The 22,998-nt window shown below is 42.5% G+C and overlaps 1 protein-coding gene across 4 annotated transcripts in view; it reads right to left on the bottom strand.

Moving 5' to 3' along the window:
* Positions 1–22,998, bottom strand: part of VMP1 (vacuole membrane protein 1) — a 59,626-nt gene that overhangs the window by 26,230 nt on the left and 10,398 nt on the right. For all 4 annotated transcript variants that reach the window (XR_011155948.1, XM_069033655.1, XM_069033654.1 and 1 more), the window contains 4 exons: positions 20,649–20,739; positions 19,622–19,732; positions 8,379–8,546; positions 4,317–4,448 (listed from right to left, as the gene is read on the bottom strand). Coding sequence is in view for 3 of the 4 variants with exons in the window: in XM_069033655.1 (XP_068889756.1) it covers positions 4,317–4,448; positions 8,379–8,546; positions 19,622–19,732; positions 20,649–20,739 (502 nt within the window). In the remaining variant the exon portion in view is untranslated. The remainder of the gene's footprint in view (positions 1–4,316; positions 4,449–8,378; positions 8,547–19,621; positions 19,733–20,648; positions 20,740–22,998) is intronic.

Here is a 22,998-nt window from a genome sequence, read left to right as displayed (position 1 = left end):
CAGCCTCCTGGTGACCACCCACAGCAGCAACCTCCTTGTGCAGCACAATTAATAAAGAGAGGAAGCCGATGAGGAAAGGGGGTGATTGGAAGAGTGAGCAAGAGGAAGGATGAGTGGAGTTTGATGTTCAGTTTAAACAAGTGATTTCTGGGAAAGCAAAAAAAGGGGGAAAAAAGAAGTCAAGGTTTCCCAGTTATTGTACGTGATCCTTCCACTTCCATTTTTATGATAAATGCTTTATAAAAACCTGCTTGTGGTCTGCTTTAACTTCTTTTTTCTTCTACCAAGTACCCTTAAACGCTGTTGATTAAACAAGCCAGCAGCCTTTTCAAGCAGGAACTTATCAGATAGGAGCTGTTAATTTAATCACGGGAGAGATCCGTTTATAATTTGGCCATCTTTAACGCTGCTAATTAAGTGAGATTTCACTTATTAGTTGAGCCTAATCATTCCCCGTGAGTGAAGTCAGTGTCGTGTCAGAACACAGCGCTGGCTTCTCCGGGGTGTGGCACGGACTTTGTTCTGCTCCTGCACAGAGCAACCCCACGTGAAGATGTGGAAAAGCAATCCAAGGTTTTCAGAAACGCTGGGAAAATGGGATTAGCATGTGTGTGACTGTCACCATCACAGAATCCATGGGTTTAACCCCTTGCAGCCCTCGGGGAGCAGGAAGTGGCTCGGTGGAACTCCTGACGCAACCAAAGCCAGGCGGTTGCAGCTCAGTTGAACACGAACCCTCTCGAGTCCACGTTGACAAATTCTTTAACAAGCCCTGTGGTTACAGGGAAGCTGGTTTCAGTCTGAGTCACTCCTGTTCAAACAGTTTACTGGAAATGGAGGGGAGGGGGAATTTTCAGAGAAGTCATGTGATGGCCAGACAAACCACAACCAGTAAAGGTTCAGTGGAGGCAAAAACAGGTCCCAGCAACAACTGACAGCCAGTGTGCAGATAGCACTCGATCATTTCCAAACCAGTCCTGCTACATCTCGGCATTTCTATGCATTTAACCCTTCTCCAAGCCTGTATTCCTCCCGAGGCAGGACACAGCTTGGAAAGTAAACAAACAGCAGTGGCTGATAGTAACATAGGCAACTAGAAAATATTTTTACATGGAAATTTGGCTGCGGCAAGGCTGCACAGAAGCAAAGCCCCGATGTGTAAATCATTAGTTCTTACAGAAATGCCACTTAATGAAGCCAAACACTTACAGCCATTAAGGATTAGATATGCAAAGATATCAGTACTTTCCCCTCCTAGCAAGGAGTACCAGGATACAGCAGTGCCCACGCACTGTCACTGAGCACCTTGAGGGAAGCTGGCACCAAAAGCTGCTTTTTCAACTCCTCAGCTTGAAGTGTTTCAGCATGACAGAGAAACGAGAAAAATCACCAACCAGCAACTATTAAACTGGCAAAAAGAAAGTCCCCGCTCATGTGTGTGGGGACACAAAACTGCACGAAGTGTCTGTGACTGTGTCATTACCGAAGTGCTGCCCCAGCACTGAGCAGTGGATTCACTTCCCCTAATTGAGAGGTTGCTTTGAACGGCTGCACTGGAGATACTCCCTGTGGCTAAAAGGGGAGCTCTGATAAAAACACTCCTTCACTCTGGAATTCGACTGGAAGAGAGCTAACAGCAGCTGAGATCCCGGTGGGTTTTAAACACTGCCTTAAGTAGGAACAAATCCCAGCGAGCTGCTCTGTCTGGGGCGTGCTGGGCTCTGCCTTGTGGCAGCTCTGGGGACAAAGAGCCTGGAGTGAAAACCACCCCCCTTCTGCAGGGCACGGCCACGAGGCAGCTCTGACACTCCCTGCACGGAACTGGGACTCGCTGGTGAGCACACAAAGGGACACAGGAAGGAGAAGTGAGTGTTCCTTTAAAATAAGGGGCTTTTTCTCAAGTGTGCTAATGGAAAGTACAGGACAGACACATCGGCTGCAGGTTAATGAGCTCTCTCAAAAGCCAGCACAAGGAGACAGGTCACTCAGATGTGAAATTCAGGACAGAAAATCCATCAATAGACTCTTTAAAGTAAATGGCGTTTTACTCTGTGTAACTCTGAATGGAGCATTAAACCTTTATGCTGTTTAATCCTCTTAGGCCCCCCTTTTTTTAAGTGCCCAGCCAGCAAGCATATTCCCCCCTCACAGATCCTTCAGGCTGGATGCTGTAGCCATGATCTATTCACACCAGAGAAGATGCTCATCTGTTTCTCCAAATTACCATTGTTTTTGAGGAACAGCAGCAACGAGCCCTCTGAACAACACACACGCAGCAAAAACGTCAGAGCAGCTGGCTCTGCCTCGTAGGCAAAGAGCAGCTCAGCTATTCTTCAAAATCCAACACCCATTCCCAAGCCTTTCCAAAAGGCTGGATGTAACGAGGCCTTTATACTGAAGGAAGGCTCCTGTCACCTGCCATCAAGCATTTGCAGCATCCCCAAGGCACAGGACACTTGTCACAGCCCCCGTGTGAGGTGTCAAACTCGGGAGAGTGGGAGAAAGCTGATGGAGGTAATAACAATTGTTAATGAGCAATTCAAAAATAGACATCACCACTGCTCATGAATACAAATTACAGGGCAAAGAGTGATAAGCTATGGTGGAGACTGGGATTTACAGAGGTCATAGGAAAGGCAGGCCTGTCTCCCACAGACATCCAGAGAAAACATGATTGAAGCCAAAAGCAAAAAGGAAGTCACATTAGCAAATGGAAAAAACTGAACTGTCAGTTTTATGAGCACAATACAATTTAATCGGATTGTCAAAGCCTCATGTTAAAAGAGTTTATAGAAACCAAACCACAAGTGGAGTTTAAAACACTTCTTTTTTTTTTTTTTTGCTGGCCATCCATCCACCAAACAACACGCTTCAATCCAAATTCAATTGCCAAGAAAATAAAATCAAAAGTACTGGTAAATAACACCATCAGTTTTTTTCATTAATTCCACAAGGCCATTTGTTCACTCCGGGCAGTCAATACAGCTATAGTTTGGCCTGGCCTGACAAAATGCTCTCTAGCAAAAATTTTCTTCCCAAGAATCTCACTGTGCGTTCTGGAAACCATCTCTGGCTGCTCCCACAACTGTACACACATATAATTTGCTGGGAGAGTTTCAGTAAACACAGATACTGAAGTCATGTATTGCACTGGTTTCGTTGTTGGTTTTTTTACCACAACTTGATTTTCATACAGTTAGGGGGATTACTTTGCACAGCAAAGATTGATGAGAGAGTAAAGAACAAAGCAGATTCTTTCTTCCCCCTGCTGCATCTTTAAAAAAACAGAAGAATTTACTATTTATAATAGCAGAAAAACCCTTTGGAACCTTCTAGTAGGGGGAGGCTCTCAGGAAACACAGGGTTTACTGTTAGAATTACTAGATTGCATTCAGTATTTCCAGACTAACCACTTTCATGGAAAAGCTTCATCCATTTTTTTTGAAGGAGAAAAAAAAAAAGTATTTATCTCCAGAAAATACCCTGGCAGAGGAGTTTAAAGACATCAGTGCATGGTAAATAGCATCTGCTGGTTTTTAACAGCAGTCTCATGACCCGTTTCAACTTAGTGGCAGACAAAACAGGATAAGAAGGAAAAATACAGAGGGAAAAATTCAGTGGCAAGCAGCACGAGGAAAAAATGTTTAATTTCTTCTAGAACACTATCAGTAACTTGTGACCAGGATGCAAACTCCTGACCTGAAGGAAAAATTATCCACAGTAGTACCAGACTGATGTGCAGCATCAATTGCAAAATGTGCTCTGTTTAACCCCTTGAGAAAATAAATGACAAGAGCAACAAAAAGGCACTTGGAGCAGTTTTGCTGCATTTCCACATCAGGAAAAACGTTTCCTCAGGCTGATGAATGGGTCACACAATGGCCCCTGAGGGTGTCAGTGGCAGGCAGGCAAATGTCATCTGAAAGGGATGAGCTGAGGCTGGAAATAATCTCTGGCCCAGGGAGGCTTTAAATGCAGCCAGAACCACCAGCATTATGGAACAGCAGCTCCTCTACCCCTGTTTTCCCAGCCCAGTGTCTCCCTACCTTTATTGTGCTGTTCTTGGAAATCTAAATCATTGCGGTACTTGTAGCAATACTTGGCTGCACTATTTCATCTGCTCCAACAAGCTGCATTCTTGTCCTCCCATCACCACGGGTATCTACCCAGTGTAGGATCTTTTTCCATCCCCGGGAAGTCCCTTGTGAACTCACACCAACTGATTTTTTGGCCCCTTCTTGTTTAATTGGAATGCTTATTTACTCCTTAGTTGTTCTGTGTTTTATTAATTCTGTTGTTTTGCACGCTGTCCTTACTTGTGCAGTCTCTGCGTGTTCCAGCATCTCCTCGAATTCCTGGTACTCCTCATCATCAGGTTCAGCACCAGAGAGCCGGGCTGCCCTCGCCATAAAATACGGGGGCAGCTCTCCAATGGCTGTACCAGCACCCTGGGAAAAGAACAATCCTGATTTATTTTCCTGTTTATTCCCAAACACAAAATATGTGACACGCACAAATCCCGTGGACATTCTCCGAGCCGACGAGACCAGCTGTTTGGAGCAGTTTGCTTTCATCCACCAGGTCAGAATTCCCATCATTTCCAACAGAATGCTGTCCCCTTTGAATCCCTATTTCCCTTTCTTTCCCTGTGCAGGGGAAAGCCTGGGGGGGTTGCAGGGTCGGGCAGACAGGACCTGTGCATCGCTGGGGCCCCGTGGAGCGGCGCGTGGAGGAGCCGTGGGAGGCTGGAGCTGGTGGCCCTGCTGTCCCACACATCCCTATCCCACACATCCTGAGTCAGCACTGCTGTGTCTCACCCCACCACATGATGCCAGACACATTCCCCAGCATGTGACAGCCCCTGATCCCGAGGGGCCTTCAGAATAATCCAGGAGCTCCTCCCCGGTGCTGTCCCGGAGTTTGCTTGTTCAGTCATGAGACTCTGGGCAAGAGTTTGTTAGAAAACAGGCTCGGGTTTTACTACAACAAGGAAAATAAAAGGTAAAGCAAAGCCTGAGCTCGAGTTTCCCCTCTCCTTCAGCTGGGATAACTGGAGCCAACCCCAGATGAAAGGAGGGCTGCTTTCTCACCGCAGGAAAATTATATTTGTTTTCTCAGGACATCAAATGACTCATTTCAGTCTTGTGGGTAAAGGCAACTTTAGCTTAACCAGGAGAAAAAAGAGAGACAGCTAAGATTGAACATATGGATAAACAGAGGCTAATGGAACAGGAACTTGGAATTAACTCAGGATGGTTTAAATTTAGGGCAGGTAAGAGACAATAGTTGAGCACTGTATGGGAATGTGCTCCCTGCAGATGGCTTTTCTCTCCCAGGGTCAGCAGTGAGTAACAAATGCTTTTCTCCTCCTTTGAAGCAATGTGAAAGCTTTTCAATTTCCTTTGTTCCTGCTCTATACACAGCTGCAAGCAAGAATTCCAGCTGCTGTGGATATTCCAAATCAACAGGTTGTGGTTTTAAATACCACCGAAGTTACCCAAGCTGTTAAATTCTCAGTTTAAGCATCCAAAGTGCACGGCCTCCAATGTTTATGCCCTTGTTTTCCACAGAAGAAAAAATTTAAACGACTGCAACAAGCTGAACTCCATTAATCTGCATATTTCTGACACAAGGGGAAGATAAGCCTGAAAACAGTAGCAACAACACTTCAGAAAAATTAACTTGAGGTTATGTTCTCAGGGTGATGCAAGAAGAAAAAGTCACATTGCTCCTCCAGGCTCTGCCAATTTGCTTTGGCTTCGTTCTGTGAACTGAGGAAGAGGTTTGCATGTGTGTACTGGACATGAACTTTCTTTAAATTGGTTAAGTCACATGCTCATTATTACAAAACATTTCAGAAGTGCAACAAAAATCATATGATTTCATGTCTGCTGCAGATAGGTTCCTTAAGTGCAATTAAGGGCTCCAAACCAGTAACTATTGAACTGCTTTTTGTAACATTAGCTATTTTCACCACTTAACTCTGAATGCCAGTTTTACATGGAGATTCCTTGGACTAACAACAAACTGGAAAGGCAAATGCTAATCAAAATTCTTTTACACAAATACATTCAGAAAAGGAAACTGGGAAATGACTCCACTAGAAAGAGTCTTTCAAACAGATTTGATCCTGCTCAGGACACAGGCTGCCTGTTCTGCTAATCCCGAGCAATTAAACATTTTTATTCTTTCCCCTTATTTCTTGTAAAAAACCAAAAAGGCTGCAACACATTAAAAATATAGGGCACTATTGAATTCCTTGTCCCCATGGGATGGGAGGCTGTGAAAACTGGCATTCACCTACGAGATTGTTTCTGAGCCCTTCTGCAGGCCAGGGCTGCTGGAGCCAACTTTTACAGGGATTGAAAAAAGCATCATTTTCATTCCACCTAATAATTCCTTGGGCACAGGGATATTTAATCCTTGTAACACTCATTATCAGCAGGAATGGCCATCACAGACATGCTGGGGACTAGTAATGATTTTAATCTCTGGCTGAAGTTGGCTGCTGATGGTTTGGTGACCTGAATGAAACCCCTTGTGCAGGTAAATCCTCACATTTCACCCCACAGGATGCTCAGCCTGGGCACTCACAGCTCTGCAAAGTCATCCTGGGATGATTTGCAAAAATCAGCCTTTTCACTTTCTGGAAGTCACCATTATCTTTGCTAAGTGGACATTTAGTTTCAGAGTGACAGAAGCAAAAATAAGTCTCTTTAACAGCTTCCATAAGAAGTGAGCTGGAATTAGGACAAAAGAAACACGCTGGAAGAAGGAGCAGCAATTGCCAACTTGATTTGGCTTACAGGAAATTAGCAAGCAATGTTTATGTACTCATGAAACATTCCAAGAAAGCATAACATTACATTAGACACCACTGGTAGACAGAGGATGCTCCCAAGGGAAAACCTAGAGGAGACAGAGTTCAGTGCAAAGGTAGCTGACAGGGAATTTGAAGAAGGGGGGGAAGGGTGAAAAAGTGGGATACAAATAAATGTTCCTATTCCCTCGTCCTTTCCCTAATCTAATCCAAGGAACACAGCTCAGACCACGAAGGCACTGCCTGTTCTCCCTCATGGCTGCTCTGGAGGACATGAGATTCCAGAGGCTGCAACTCTGTTAATTCATTCCTAAACTTAATTCTTCTCATAGCTCAGTTTTTAAATGCTGCAGATGAAGCAAGAGATGTTTACCCTCAGCTGCATTTTTATTTTCCAGCCCTAGAAACTTAGCTGTAAATGCCATTTTTACTGCTTGTCTCCCTTAAACAGATTTCAGCAGAGGAAGAAAATAAAGAGAAATATATAATTACAGTCTTGTAAGTATTTGTATGTTTAGCTACTTATTGAGCATTCAGGCAAATCTGGCCTCTCATTAGGAGTGAAATTTAAGGTGTAGTTTGCTTTTTGACAGGGCTGTGAGTCCACTTTCTCTGTTACTGTTTTGACTTTAGTCTGTGAATTCACACAACCTGACTGGAATTTTTTTAACTAACACAACTGCTTACATTAAAAAAATTGTAGTGACCAATTACCTGATAAATTAAAGAATACCAGGGCAGGCATCAGATACTGTTTTTAGAATTTCCTTTCTCTGCATTTCAATTGGACAACCAAGAATTTAGTAATTAAATCATCAGCTAAGACAGGAAGTCAGCAGCAAAATAAAAGTTAATTTGGCAGGTAGTTCACAGCAGATCCATCTGTGTAAACTGCAATTCAAAATGATCTACATGTAATGAAAAAAACCAGCCTAGCTGACCAAAATCCTCTAAAAATTAAACTTCTACAAGAAGCTGCAGAGAAAAAAAAAGAGGAAAAGGAAGTTCCAAAGGCAGCATTTCCTAAGACCCTGATTCACTTAAACAGGAAAAGCAGGTCAGCTTTTAAGTGAAACATGGAAACAGGCAGAGAAACAGAAATAAAATATGTAAAATTGTGAAAAATAACACTTTTCTATTGAATCCAATTCACTGATGCAGCCCAGAACAAGCTGTGAGACGAGGGCCTGGGTCCTGCAGATGAGGAACTGCAGCTTCTCATGTCAGGGCCTAAAATTTTTGAAATTATTTCTTGCTTAGACCTGAGCTGCCAGATCATCTGGGGTACAGACACCCTGCCTAAAATTTGCCTTTTACAACAACAGCCTTCAAGTTTTCTGCTGGCATTTAGCAAACAGCACTGCAGCTGATAAAAGATATCCTATTAAAAAGCATTAAAATTATCAGGGCTAAAAGGTTCACCAGGAAAGCAACTTTTCACATTACCTTGGGCAGTGTAAACCATCATTATTTTGCTAATTCAGGAATTTTTGTCTATTGCTGGCCACAGAAATTAAAGACATCAATGGAAATTGCTGGTTTTCTAAACAAGCCTTACCCACATGCAGGCCTCCAGCCTGACTTTTGAGATGATTGCCCACAAGGAGATGGAGCCTTCAGTTGTCTCCTCATCAGGGCAGATAATTTGATCCGGGTAAGGAGGCTCAGGGAAATTCACAGAGTTACATTCATAGGCAGCAAGAGTGACTGATGCTATGTGTGGACCCTGAAAAAAAAAAAAACCCAAAGAAATTTCAATTGCATTTTATGTTAGAATAAAAGTTCAAATTAGCCTCCCCCAACTGTCCCTAGGCTAAAACTTAGTGCTTCTCACTTTGGCCACTGATAATGTGATTTATGTAAAATTCTTGTTTGTTGGCTGTTTTTTTTTTTTTTTTTTAGACTATCTGAATTGCAATGCTGAGCCACTAATGTACTTTAAAAAAATTAAATCTTTCTTTTGAGCCACTAAATTGTTAGGGAGCCTTTCAGTTTTTGCCCTGCCACTTATGAGGTTGCCAAGGAAAAAAAAAGAATCCTTACTTCTTATAAAAACCAGGAATTTTCAAATATTTTACAATGCTCTCCTTAAGGTATTTATGACCTACAGCTTTTATTAGAGGAGGTGTTTTCCCTACTGCTGCTTTTAGAGGATTAGGCATTTAAATTATGTATTGATTTTTTTAATGACTGGTTTTAATGACATCTTGCAGCAGACTTTCTTAACTTCTGTATTTTTCTCCAACAGCCAGTTGTTTAATTTGTGTCTGTTTTTTTCTGAGTAAACAAGAACATGACCTCACTGCTGTTTGCTAAAAATGGTTTGAGATGTAATTCAAAACTTAAACATTATTTAAATACCATTTAACTGAATTAATTTTAGTCTCCATCTTACATTGAAAGATTTTTTTGGCCAGACCTCCAAATCAAACGAGCATAAAAATCTATTCAAGAAATGAACTGCTGCATAGTTTAAAAACCTGAAAGAATTGCCATTATTTTTAATACAAAAGAATTGAGAAGCAATTCAAACAATCTGAACACCAGACATTGTACCTAAAAAACAATCACTTAACAAAGGTCATGGAAACACTGTCCAGGGAAAAAAGAGGAGGAAAAATAAAAATTACTACATTAAGCGGAGGTCTTTATGTAAAAACCACAGATTTAAATAAATCTAAAAGTTTCATTAAGTGCAGAACAAATTACACAAACCTTAACTTCTGCTATTCATTATTTGATGGGTTTTGACATCGGGCTGGGAAATATTGTCAGCAATTTTCTTCTATGTTTTTATCTGCAATCTTAATTTATTTTCACTTTATTAGAGTGAAAAGGGAGTTTGATACCCCCCCAAAAAATCAAAGCTAAATTTATTACAGGCCAGAGGGAAAGTGTGGCAGACCTGAGCACTGCCCTTCCCTGCACAGGGCTCCCAGAGCTCCCTTTGAAATGCGGGAGCCAGGGACACATCCAGCCCCCAAAAGCTTCATTTGCACATTAAAGGATGAAATTCCACCGTCCCACACAAAAGGAGAAGCTCCATCACTCCTGGATTTGCTGGGAAGATGAGGTTCACTCATCAACATTTCACAGCTCTGGACTGAGGCAATTACATCCCCACTGTAATTTTTCAGTGGCAGTGAATTAAAGCTGAAATAAAATACCAGTTTATATTTTCTGTATGGCAGCTGCAACTACTCTTGTCATATGCAAACAATTCAAAATAAACCCATTCTTCTGGCATGCAGTTGATAAAGCACAAGCTGCTCCGATAGCAAAAAAAATTCTTGTATTTATTCCTTGTTACTTTACAGGAGACTAATTCCAAGTGCTTGGGTGTATTTTGGATTGCAGAAATACAGAGCCTGTGAGATGATAAATGAGGCACAGTTTCTCTTGGGGAGAAGAAGATTCATTGAAATAAAACTGAAAAAGAGTGGATCTAGAAATTGATACACAAGAGTGATTTTGATATGGAAGGGAGAACAAAGACTGGGAGAATGAACCAATGAGCAATAATTTCTATTATCAATATTTCTATAGGCCCCAGTGGCAGTAAACTTCTTGGTACTTGTAGCAAGATCCTCTGTCCACAGCAGCTTCAGAGCTAAATAAATAACATCTCTCTATTTTACTCATCGAGGGCAGATGCAAAGAGAGTTGAAACTTCCCTAAAATTGTGAAGTACATTTATGGCAAACCTGGGAACCTCTTTCTCCACTGCACTCTGAAACCTAGGGAATTTAATCCCATCCCCTGCTTGCCCCTCCCTAGGTCTGACAGCTACCTTGGGACCAAAAAGAAAGTCTCAAGCCATTATCCTAAAATTAGTGGTTTTCACCTGCAGAAATTTGCAATGAAACTCTCCTGAAAGGGAGATTTGCATGGAGGAAACTCCCCCGTGTTTGAGTTGTAAATGACCATTCCCTCGGCTCCCTTGAGGCCGTGGCCAAGGCAGCAGAGATACCTGTGGGAATCCAGAGGTGTGGCTTTCACTTCCACAAAATTTGGAATACACACCATAGAACAGAGCGACTACAGCCAGCTGCTTATTTAGAATAGCAAGAGACAAATTTAATCACTACTATCAGTAGTGATAAACAGCCCCCAGCCCTTGCAGGGCTTCAGGATTTTCTTCCCAAAGTGCACCCAGGGTGGATAAAGAGGATCCCAAAATTCCGAGGAGCACACAAGGACAAAATGCCCAACTGGAGATGTTGCAGGAGCCTCTCCCAGCAGAGCTGCCACACTGAAGTGGCTGAACAACCTCAAAACCCTCGTGTTGAGAGCCCTCCCAGTCTCAACAAATGTCTGCAAAAGGCAAGATTTCACAGGGAATAGCCAATGGAAAAAAAAAAAAAAGGCATTTCACAAAACAGCTGCAAACAGCCACCTGAAGCCCACGCCAAGGGAACAGAACTCTCCCAGAGCAATGTAAACAATTCTATAATGGAAAAAAGTCGGAGTGATGGAACCCACAGAAGCCACATTTGAACTGGAATGAGGAGTAAAGCCCAAATGGTTCGTTTAGAGTGATGAAGTGTGGGATGGAACCGGAGCGAGCCGAAGGGAAGCAGAGCAATCCTGCATCCTCCTCCCGTGTCTGGGTGTCCTGTGGGTCACAGGGACACTGTTCCAGGCTTGGCAGGCTCAGAGCAACACCCCCAACATCTGCTTTTGGAGCTTCCCCAAAGCCCTGGTTACCAAGCACCTCCAAACAATGCTTGGCTGAACAGGCCCAGGGCTGCAGAGGGCTGGGAGGAGGAACGGGAGGCTTAGCAGTGGTTCATTTATATTTCATTTATATTTAGTGATGATTTAACTCTGAATAGAGCAAGGAACCAGCTTCAAACAGGCTTGAGGTGCCACCTTTGGAAAACCCCTGACTATATACCCAGGAGGATTCATTCTCATCCAGTTTTTTAATCCTCTTCACAAATAACACCTCCTCCACCCTCTCCTCCTCCTCCTCCACATGGGGCTGCAGGAAATACTGAGTGTTTTGCCTCCCTGCAATAGTTCAGTTTGTTTCAACACTTGGGGAAGTCCTCTCAGATGTCCCCCCCTTGACTGTGACTGCAGCTCTACCTTTGAAAAGGGCATTTGCAAAACTGCTTCAAACCCCATCACACCAAATACTAAATCCCGGGCGATTTAAGATGTGCTCCTTGCCAAACCAGGAAACGTTGCTGAAACTCAAGGCATGTAAGATCCTGAACACCAACTGTCTTTCCTTCACCCTCTTCCAATGATTTTTTTTTTTTTTTCTTTTAAGCTGCAGGAGGCACTAACAAGGGATAGCAGAGAAGAAATCGAGAAGCATTCTGCTGACTCGGGTGAGAAACATTCGCTTGCCACTGCTGACGACCAGAAGGAGCCTGTGGTCAGGCCGGAATGTGATGTGTTAGAAATATCTGTACAATTTGCAAATCAAACAAGACAAGATTTGGTCATCGAGATGAACTCAACATAAATCTATTTTTTAGCAACAGCAGTTTAGGGGAGATTGGAAATCCCTGCCTGCACAACCCCAATGTCTCAGAGAAGGTAACTTCGAACTCTTGAACTCACAGGCCTTCAAAGGAGTTTTGTTCCAGTGATTGAAGGCACCCAAGTCGGAATGGCACAGCTAATCCTCAGAAATAAGTTACTTAAAATGATGTATTATGAAATTTCTAGAAAGTAAAATCTTTTTATCTATAAATTATGCTTGGAAATTCATCTGTGGAAGTAGAAAGAGACAGCAGCCACATGTGAAAAAAATCAGGAGTTAAAAATCCTTAAAAACATGCTGATCTGTATAATTCTTACAGCAGAAAGTCTTTACCATAAGGAAAAGTGACTGAATATCCAATTAAAAATTAATCATATTTTCACATTATTAATCATTCTGAGCACCTGGACTGGGAAGTCTATTAAAGCTCCAAACAATTCCTGTATCGAGTGTTGGTTTCTCACATCCCCCTTCACAGAACGGTCAGGCTGCTCAAGTGATACAAGAACAACCACATCTAATTTTAACCTTTTATTTTGGGGCAAGATATAATTTTAGACTGGCTTTAATTTAGAAACATTTCTCAAAGAAAAGTGATATGTCTGCCAGCAAGAAAAATATTACCCTGAACTCCTTGCTGAACTTAATACACTAAAAATCTGTTTTCTTCCATGGATATGCTGCTTTTCTTACTGGGTTCAAGACTCAGCCCCTTGCACGGGGGTGGGGAACTGTATTTGATGGAGATGAATTGGAAAAACAAAAGCTTGCTTCTCATGGGAAACATCCTGCAAGCGGTGCCCCAGGCCACGACTCATCCCATACTTATCCACGAAGTCATTACACCTCTCCAGAAAGTCACACCACGGTACAGCATCTTTTTTATCTCTGAGAGTGGTGAACAAATACCCACAAAGAGAACTGCTCTGTGATTAAGAGGGAGAAGCTTGGTCTGGAGGTGGCTGGTAAATATGTCCAGTTTGTCTGTGTTACGAGATTAAAATGTCTCATGATTCTATAACGTCTGGTATGTGGTGCTGGCTGCAAATCAGGGCTGGGGATGGAGGATCCTGTACCTAGAGCATCCTCAAGTGACACAAACATCCATCAAGTGGTCAGGGCTGGGTTTAGAAGACCTTGGCATTTGAAGCCATGTATTAATTTTACACTCACGTGGCTGTGGGTAAGTTTCTATTCCCACTTCAGCCAAGCCTTGCCCCACACCACAGAGCTGATGGAAATTCCAAATGATCGGCCACAAACTCTGAATTTAACTAAATAAGAACCACTGAGGGAGCAGCACATGGCACCACTGCCTGTGCAAAGGGCCACGGTGCTGCTCTGAGGAGTAACATGAAAAGCAGATGGTTTTTAAGGCTGTGGTCCCCACTACCTTCTGTAGAGGCAGACAGACTCATGTCAGGGGAGGGCACAATTGCAAGAATCTAAATTGATCCTCTTGTGCTGATAGAAAACTAATAATAAAATAATCTGTCAGGGTTTTCTCCTTGCCCTTCCCTAGCCGTTCACTCATTTCTGAAGAACAAACCTCAGCATCTATTCAAATTGCTACCAGCAGCTGTGATTGGCTTTAGAATCTCCAATTAGAGATCGGTTTGCACAATTATCGTTATTTTCAACCTGCTCCAGGAAGCAGGACATGAAAGGTATAAAGTTCAGGCCGTGCATAAAGAAAAAAAAAGTAGAAACTCCAGGGAGCAAATGAGGAGAAAGCACAATGTGCCCTCCCGGCAGAGATCTGACAGAACAAACGTTGAGGAAGTGGAGAGCAGATAATGAAAACAGGGCGTCAGCTTCTAAAAGGTAAAGTCCATCAACCTTCAGGAGGAAGAAAAGGGTGCAGCCATCGTCCCATTAACTCCTCCATTGTCCCATTAACTCCTCCATCACCCCACGGGACTGTTCTTGCACAGTCTGACCTAAGCCAGCAGTGTTGGGTTTACTCTCTGTAGGTGTCTACAGGGATCAGACACAACAATGGGTGCACTTAGAGGGACCAGGACTTCAAATGAACGTTTTTCTCCTTGAAAACACCACTTTCCATCTCAGATTTTTAAAATGCAAGCGAGCCACCAGAAGATTTAAGAAACACCCAGATTGCACAACTGATTTAGCAGCAGTGTTCAGTTAACCCAGCAGACCCTCCCAGTTCATCAGTGCATTATTAATATCAGTACTGCAGTTTCAAGCAGAACAGAGCCCAGGTGAGCTGTAAGCAGGAGTTTCTGGTGAGATATTTGCAAAAATGATTTTTTAAAAAGTTTTTATGTTGATTCAAGTATTCCAGCTGGAGGAAGTAGTCTAAAGACAGGAAAGAAACAAAGGACACAGTAAGAGACAAAAACGACCCTCACACAAACAGGCTCCATTTCAACTTATTTTAGAATTAATTTCTGCTTTCTGCACCCTCCATGTATTTTTCTTTAAACCCCCTCAGCAATTCAATAGCAGTAATCCGAGCACAGGTATTAGACAGAACCCTTTTTTATTTCCTTTGTTTTAGGCTTGCAAGTTGACGTGTGAACTGGAGAACAGCGAGGGCTGGAAATGAACACCTCACTTCACAAGAAGAATTCAGCGCTGGGAAGGGGAGCACTGCTACACCCTCCCACCTGGCTGAGGCAGCTCAGCCTTTGTTTCTCACTTTTTCCTTTACACACAGAACCATCATTTTTGGGTTACTCACAATGGTTTTGAATGATCTGCGTGGAAAGTGCAAAACCTCTCCTGAAGCTGATAATTACTATGAAAATACTCCAGTATTAGTCACGAGGAAGTAAATGGAGGAAAAAAAAAAAGAGAATAAGTTGTGTGGGTTTCTAAATTATTCTGTCTACTTCATAAAAGTGGAGTAAGCCTCATTTTTGAGCCTCTCTTTTAAGAAGGACTTAAGTAATTTTTATCGTGAGTCCTCTTACAAGCTCAGCTCCTGGAACAAGAGAACTAAAAGGAATTAGGTTTGACTTAAAAAAGCTTTCAGTAGTCCTGACAGGAAACCGTTTATTTGTGTGGGTTTGTTTTTTTTAAATTATTTACACCACCAACATCTTTTTTTTCCAAGATAATGGATTCATTATTGCACAAGTGGTCTGGCTTTTTTTAAATCTTCAAATTCTAACCTAAACCAGTTTGGGTAGGGCCAACACAGGACTCATTTCAGCTGCAAACTATGACTGTTTGGGGAGGCCAGAATGTGACCACTGGTGAGGGGAACCAATTCAGAATGAAAGTGAGATGCTGAGCCCTCAAACCCAGACAAATCCAGCCCGGCTCTCTAAGGGTAGCACTGGCAATAAGGGCACTGCCTTTCTGACTCACTCTTCTCTTTAAAGGCACATTTCTGCTCTTTATTTTTGCTGTGCCCTCTTCCACTCTGCTGCCGAGCAGCCCTGTAAGAATTCCTGACAAACCCACATATTCCAGCGCTGAAATATCCGGGCTGGTGTGACCTCGGCACAACCATGGCTATTGTACCTCACATTTCCTGTTTGTGCTCGCCCAGGGCCTGGCCACCAGCACAAACCCCCTCAGCAGTTGCCCCCTCGGCTCCAGCAGCAGCCAACAGAATCCACATTTAAGCAACAAAAACACAAACAATACAAACAGCCAGAGCTCGCCCTGAGCTTTTGACCGGTGAGGAATTCGGTGCCATTCATCCCTTCAGGGATTTCCCATCCCCAAGGAGAGGGGACGTTTCCCGACCTCAACCACTCGTTTTCAAGCCCAGTTTCTTGGCCACATCTTTGACAGTCCGTTTTTCAGAGCTGAAGTGAAACCAAAGCACGAGGCAGAGCGTTGGGTGGGGATGGCCACAGCCCATGATCCCAACCCAGCACTCCACCTACTGTCCCCTGCTCCGGAGCCCTCCGGCACCGCCACCTCATTCATTCATTTTCGGCAGCAAAGATCTCTCAGAGATGAACAAACACAAGAAATTCCTCATGAGTTACCCTCAGCCATCCTCTGCTGGTAATGAGGTGATTCATGCTGTTCATATTTTAATCTACCACCAACAGAAAACATCTCAGGACCGAGGAAAAAGCCATGTGCTGCTAAAACCAGTATTTAGAGTCATTAATCATAATATTTTATTTCCTACAGAACCACATCATAATTACTATTTTTAAGGGTTGTTTTTAAAGAATTGTGAAAAACCTTTAATGGGCTGCAGGAAAATAAGCCAGCAGACTTGTTTTGAAAGTGTCAGAATGGAAAGGATTCTTGGAAGAGTGGTCTGCTTCCCTGTTCCTGTGATGAAGATCTGCTCTGTGCCAGCCCTTAGCTCAGTGCCAAGTGCAGCATGAGAATTGTTTCCCAAAAAGCCATGTCAGATTTTACATCTAGTGCTGGCAACAACTAAGGAAGCAGCATTAAACTAGGAACTGACACATCAGACAATGTTCAGGCCCTTTATAACACACAGAAAGCTCTCAAATCACAGGAACAGCAATAAAAAGCTGGGTGTCAAACTGGCACACTCGACCTGTCCCTCTTGCACCAAGGATTGGTGACCAAAAAAATCCCAATCAGATGTGAACCAAAATGATCCTGAGGCAGTAACACCCCTCCCACACTAAGGCTGCTTTAAAACTGTCAGTTCCACTTTTAGCAAACTGTTTCCAAGTACTCTCTTCTCAGCTAACCCTGGGATCTCTCCTGGCACTGGAATGCAGCTCCAAAAAGCAGCTGGTGAGAGATGCTCTAAAGGATCCAGACAAATGACAGTTTTCAACACTGGAAAAACAGCTAAGCAGGCCAGGGAAAGCAAACATCAGAGTCATTCATATACTGCAGCCATTGCATAACCACTTCCAGTGCTTGGGAATGGCCATATCCAGTAAATGGATAATCCACTGTATTTAATTCAGATGCACCTGTGTGACAGCTGAAGGAGCCTGAGCAGGTGCCTACATGCCATCAATTCCTCCACGTGCCCTCAGTGGCACAGACAATGCTGCAAGTCCCAGCAGAGCTCAGCACCACATGGGTGGGCCCAAGGGCATTGTTCTCCCAGCATGTAATTGCATTCCCAACAATCTCCCTGTACATCCAGCTTTAAAATGAGCAATTAATTAAAAGCAATTTGAAAGCACTTACTGGGTCTATTCTCTATTGCCAGCAAATCCAGGCACTAAAGCAGGGGAGGATTTGTTTTGTAACTTTTCATTTCTTTGAGTCAATGGAAGAGTAAGTTTTACCATAATGAAGAAATATAATTAAAGTATATGGAACTTGAAAAGTAGAGCAACGGTAATGCAGAAGTTAATACTGAGAGCCCCACTTAATGTGTCATATTTCTACTTTTAGAGTGAACTGCTGTACAAATAACAAAGCAAAATAGTTACAACTCCTCCCTTTGAGAGCTGGAGCTTCTAATTGCATTGTTTCCAGATGGGTTAGACCCAGGGCACTTCTCTGAAAGAGTTCACCCCTAAAAGCTGCAGCAGCAGCCTGATGTTAGTACTCTCTGTTCCCTCTCACAGCAGCTCAAACTGAGCAGGTATCAGGCACTGTTTTACTACAGTGATAACATATTCCATGCACACCTTGCTGATACAGCTGCAGTGATAAGAATATTAACAGTTCAGGTACTTAAAACGTGGTTTGCCAGGGCCAGGAACTGCTGTTTTTACACTCCTTCTGCCATCTAGTGGCAACAGCCGCGTGGGTTCCACCGAGGTGTAAACCATGAGGTGCTCAGACAGGGCCCAGAAGGTGTTAATTGACCTCAGCAGACCATGCTAAGAACTAAATCTTGCTCAGGAGAAAAAAAGGGAAGCAAATCCTGACTTCTCGTTCTTCCTACACTCACTGCCTTCCCTCAGTGTAATAGGAACATGCTCATCTGCCTCATATATTTAAGGCAAACCAGCATTTCTTCTGTAGTGTTTACATTTCAGATGTTGATGGTACATTTTTATTAATTTTACTCTATAACCACCTTCTAACCACTCAGTGTAACCTGTTCAGTCTGTTTCCCCTTCCTAACAAAGTTATGTGAAACCTTTCCTCTTATGTTCCAAATAAATACCTTCCCTAACAATATTAAACTCAATTTCTTCTCCTGGGTGACACATCCCTGTAATCTTTGGAAGATTGTTCACCTCTTGAACATCCATTGTAAGTTATACTGATAAATCAACTGAGAATTTATAATTTCTGTAAGTTACTTCAATGTCAGCTCAGGTCATGGCCAAAGTACATCCATGAGGTTCGTGTACCCCACAGTATCACCAAAGTGATGTATTATGGAATTTAAGTTTTCTACATTGAAGTAATTTAGAACTTTGATAGAGCAAAAGAAAAGTTAACTCATTCCACCTCCTTTAAGAAAAGAAGTGGTGCTGTCTTAGGAGGATTTCATGTGCCAAAATCATCTTGAAGGGGCCTGGAGTATGACAGTGCTCAATGCACAAACTTGGTTTTGTTTAGTAGGAATTCCTTCCACAATCTTTAGGACAGAAGCTCCACTAAGAGTAAATCTGATGCTACTCATCCCATGCCATTCCATCTCCCAGGCACTGCCCTGCTGGGGGGAAAGGCAGGAGTTTCTTGTAGTGTTTTCTGTGTTATTGTTAATGATTAAAGCAGCTCTGAAAGTAAACATCTGTAATTGTTCCAAATACAAGATGACATTTGTTGCATGAACTGGTTTCAATTATTTTGTGGCCATGAATCCTTTTCTTGAATCCAGGACAGTGGTTTCATAAACCAGGAACTAATCCAATGGCCAAAAGCAAAACACACCCAAACATCTCCCTGACTTTCATAGCTAAGTTGAGATAAACAACATCATGCAAATTTTCAGAAGATATTTTATCTTCATAGGAAAACATTTTTCGTCCTATTATTTCCAAAGCAAAATTAATACAGACTGAACTTTAAACCAGCTGCCTACTTTTGTGGTTTCAGTTAGAAAAATGATCATTTTAAGCTACTAAAAAAATACTCTGAAAAATTTTAAATGGAAGCACTTGAGCTGCACACAGCAGAAAACGCTTCATTTAAATGAGGAGATTAGAGGATAGAGCTTGCAGATTTGGCTCATTGTTTCAAAGTGAGGATTAACCAACAGCAGGCCAATATCCACATCAATAAACACAGAGCTTACAAACTACAAAACAAGGTGATGCAGTGTAGAACACGAACAGCATCCACTAGAGCACCAGCTTTAGAAGTATTTGATGTTTAGAACTTGCAGAAAATTATTTATTCATGTATTTTAAAATCTGCAACAATTAAAGTACTCATTCAGAAAGGACATGGTGTGGAAATATCCTTACCAAGTAGAGCAGAAAGGTGTGGAGACCTGTTCCAAGCCCAACAGAGGAGAGAATGCCCAATCCTACCCAGTAGGCACACCAGAAGAACTTCTTCTCCATGTACCGCACATACTGAGCAAGGAAAGTCACAAAAAAGAAAAAAAAATAAATTATGATATCTCCAAGGGAGAAAATTAAGCTACAAGCCAGCACAGACATTTATCTGGATTATAACAACTGAAATAGAATCCTAGATACTTCTGTTTGCAATTTATTATAGTTACAGCACAGACACATAGAGAAAACAGTGCACTTTCAAAAGAAAACCCCCACATCTTGCAATCAGCAAGTTTCCAAGGAGATAGATGAAAATTCAGGTTCAACAGTAGGGGGTTGAAATCCAGAACAGGCCCACGAGAAGCAAGCCCCAGACAGTGTCTAGTAGAGCCCAGGCAGCTCAGAGAATTGTCTGAACAGCTTAAATAAAGGAATAAAATCGGTGGCACTCCCAGTGAGTCTGTTGGATGTTGTATCTTGAAGCAGTGAGTAGCAGGTTTGTTACTTTTAAGAAAACATTCAAATGCTGGTTGTCTGCTGCACACAGACATCAAACCATTTTATATCTCCATATGTGCCTCTCCCAGCTGGGCAGGAGACCCTTGCACAGAAACACAAGAATCATTTCTTGGGAACCATGAAGCTCTGCCACGACTCAGGGTAACATTTTCCCTCAAGAGCTCCCACCACTATGAAAAGCTTATTGACAGCAGCTGTGAAGGAGTGCTGCAGCACCTGAGGTGTGCTTTACTCAGGAACAGATGAGACACCTTCAGACCCAACAGAACAGATCAAATGACACAGCTCATCCCTCCCCACCTCTGAAACACAACTCATGCACAGCCAACGGAGCGCTCACGACTTGAGAAACAAACCCGGAGTGAGCAGTTCAAAAGATACATTATAGATTCATGGGGATCCCAGCACAACTCATTCAATTCCCAGAACAGGGACAGGGAGTGTGAGGCAGCCAGGGAAGCAGAGGTGGTACCTGTTGATGTGCTCCTTCGATGTAGTACATGGCTGTGAGCAGTGCCAGTGCCAGCAACACACACACCAGGACACCTCGCCGACGCCACAATCTTAAAGACAAATGGCAAATTAGGGTTTTTCATCATTGAGCATGCATTTCAAAGTAACTCAGTTACCCCTGGGGACTGGGGCTGCCTGGATGTACTCAGCAGGGACAACGGCAGCTGAAAAGTTTGTTCTAATAGAAGTGTAAACCTCCCAAGAAACTATCTGGGGAGCCTTTACTCTTTAGGGAGAAATCTCTGCTTTACTGTCAAGTGAGATCAAAGTTCAGCCACGCATATTTAATTTTTTTTAACAAAGAAAAACAAAGTAACTGTCTGAAAACAAACACAAGTTGAAAACAATTCAGCTTCTGGAGCCAAGAGTCAGACCCAGGCCCTGAGCAGCAGCTGTGGCCAAGCACAGAGCAAAGCAGGCCCTGCACTGGCCCTGGGCAAGGACGAGCTGGGTGGAATTCAGAAATGCTGATTTCCAACTGTGCTGCTGGGCAGAACCACAGTGACAGTCACAGGAACACATCTTTACATTATTTTGTTTCCCCATATCTATTAAAATGAGTATCTTGTAACAGCTCCAAATTTGATAAATATATTTTAGGTAACTCTGAAGCATTAGGTGAGTAAAGGGAGAAGAGTGTTTTCCAAAGTAATTTGCTACCAAATAATTTTTGAGCATGTTTGGTTTTACTGTTCTTTTTTTCTGCTTGATGTGTATGTGGCCACACACAGTAGATTAGCAAATACACTTATTATTTTCCAGGAATAAAATTAATAAAGATAAATAAAAAAGCAAGTGCTAGCATCACTTAGATTTCCCAGACTATAACAGCAAACTGTGAATGTAACTTAGACAGAGATAGAAATGTGAGACATAATACAGGAAAACAGTCCCAAATATTTCATATTATGCAAACTGAAAAAAACACTCAAAATATTTTAAAATTAAAGTTAGTGCTGCTTACATTAGTACAACAACTGAACCTTCAAGTAATTTTCATTCAAAACACAACTTATGCAATGGAACACAGGAGATCATTAAGAGTCAATCTGAGGTCTCAGCTTAATAGCTTATAATAGTCAGGGTTATTTTCTGTAAAGTTTCTGTCAGGGGAGTGCCAGACAACTGAATGTGCTGCTCAGCAGAGGAGGCAAGTGCTATCTGTAACAGAATTGCATGTCTAGGAAGCCAAATAAAAGCTGAGGTCTTAAAATAAATCCTCAAATGTTATTTCTGCTTAGTTTAAATAAATGCTTGGAGATTTTCAGAAATTACAGATGTCAGACCCAGTAAAACAGCTCTCAGAGACAATTCCTAATGGTAGTTGAAAGAATGCACATAGTAAAATAAATAGGCTTGGGGGTTAGATTTTTTTGGGACGTGTGGCGTGTAAAAGGGAATTAAGACTACACTACATAAACCTTGTATTTTTCATACAAATAATTTCAAAAGAAAATGGAAAATATAAGTTTCTCTCAGTAAATCTGAACTGCCAGCACCTCAAGCCTAGCCCTGAGGGTCAGTGAGCACAACCCTGAGCACCAGGCTCAGCTCACCCTGCAGAGGAGCAGCCCAACAGCTGGAGTCACCCAAGGTGACATTAGATCCTGCCTCCTGACTGGGAAAAGCTTGCTGAACTCAATCCCAAGCACAACAGAGCCCAGTTACCAACACAAGTGCTGGATGGCTGCTATTCTTGGCATTTTCATTGCAAATTGTACTCATGTTTTGGCAGCCTAAACCCTCGGGCCTTGTGCCTTAAGAACTGGCTCTACATTTCAGCACTAGCAGGGAATGGCAGGACTGGTCCTAACAAATTCTCTCACTGGAATAAAAGCTGATTTTATCCAGTGTGAAAATAACACTCAGGGAAAGTGCTTTAATAAATCATTTCCTGCTGTAAAAGGGCCCACAGAGAAGCAAAGTCCTCTTTACAGCATCATAAACATCACTGCGAGCCCCACATAACCCTGATCTCTGCCCTGGCTGAGCTATTTGAAGATTACTCAGTGATACCAATACCTGCATTAGTGGGTCAGTGCTTAACCCCGCAGTTGTAACTACAATATCCCCTGCCTTAAGGGTCGCTAAACACTGTCCCACTCCTTCAAATTGGAATATTCAACTCTTCAGAAAGGCAGTTTGCCATTTGCTCCCCCAAGCACCTTGCTGCATTTAGGTAATTTAGGCAGAAGGTCTGAGTGCACAGCTACAAGTGAGGGATGTTCCAGCAGCCACCTTTAAGGGACAAAAATAAACACGTTCTCTGAAAAAAACAGTTTTCAAGTTGTGAATCATCAGGGAAAGTG

This window comes from Aphelocoma coerulescens, chromosome 19, assembly GCF_041296385.1.
Source record: "Aphelocoma coerulescens isolate FSJ_1873_10779 chromosome 19, UR_Acoe_1.0, whole genome shotgun sequence".
Lineage (NCBI taxonomy): Eukaryota > Metazoa > Chordata > Aves > Passeriformes > Corvidae > Aphelocoma > Aphelocoma coerulescens.
This window is presented reverse-complemented; position numbering and strand designations above follow the sequence as displayed.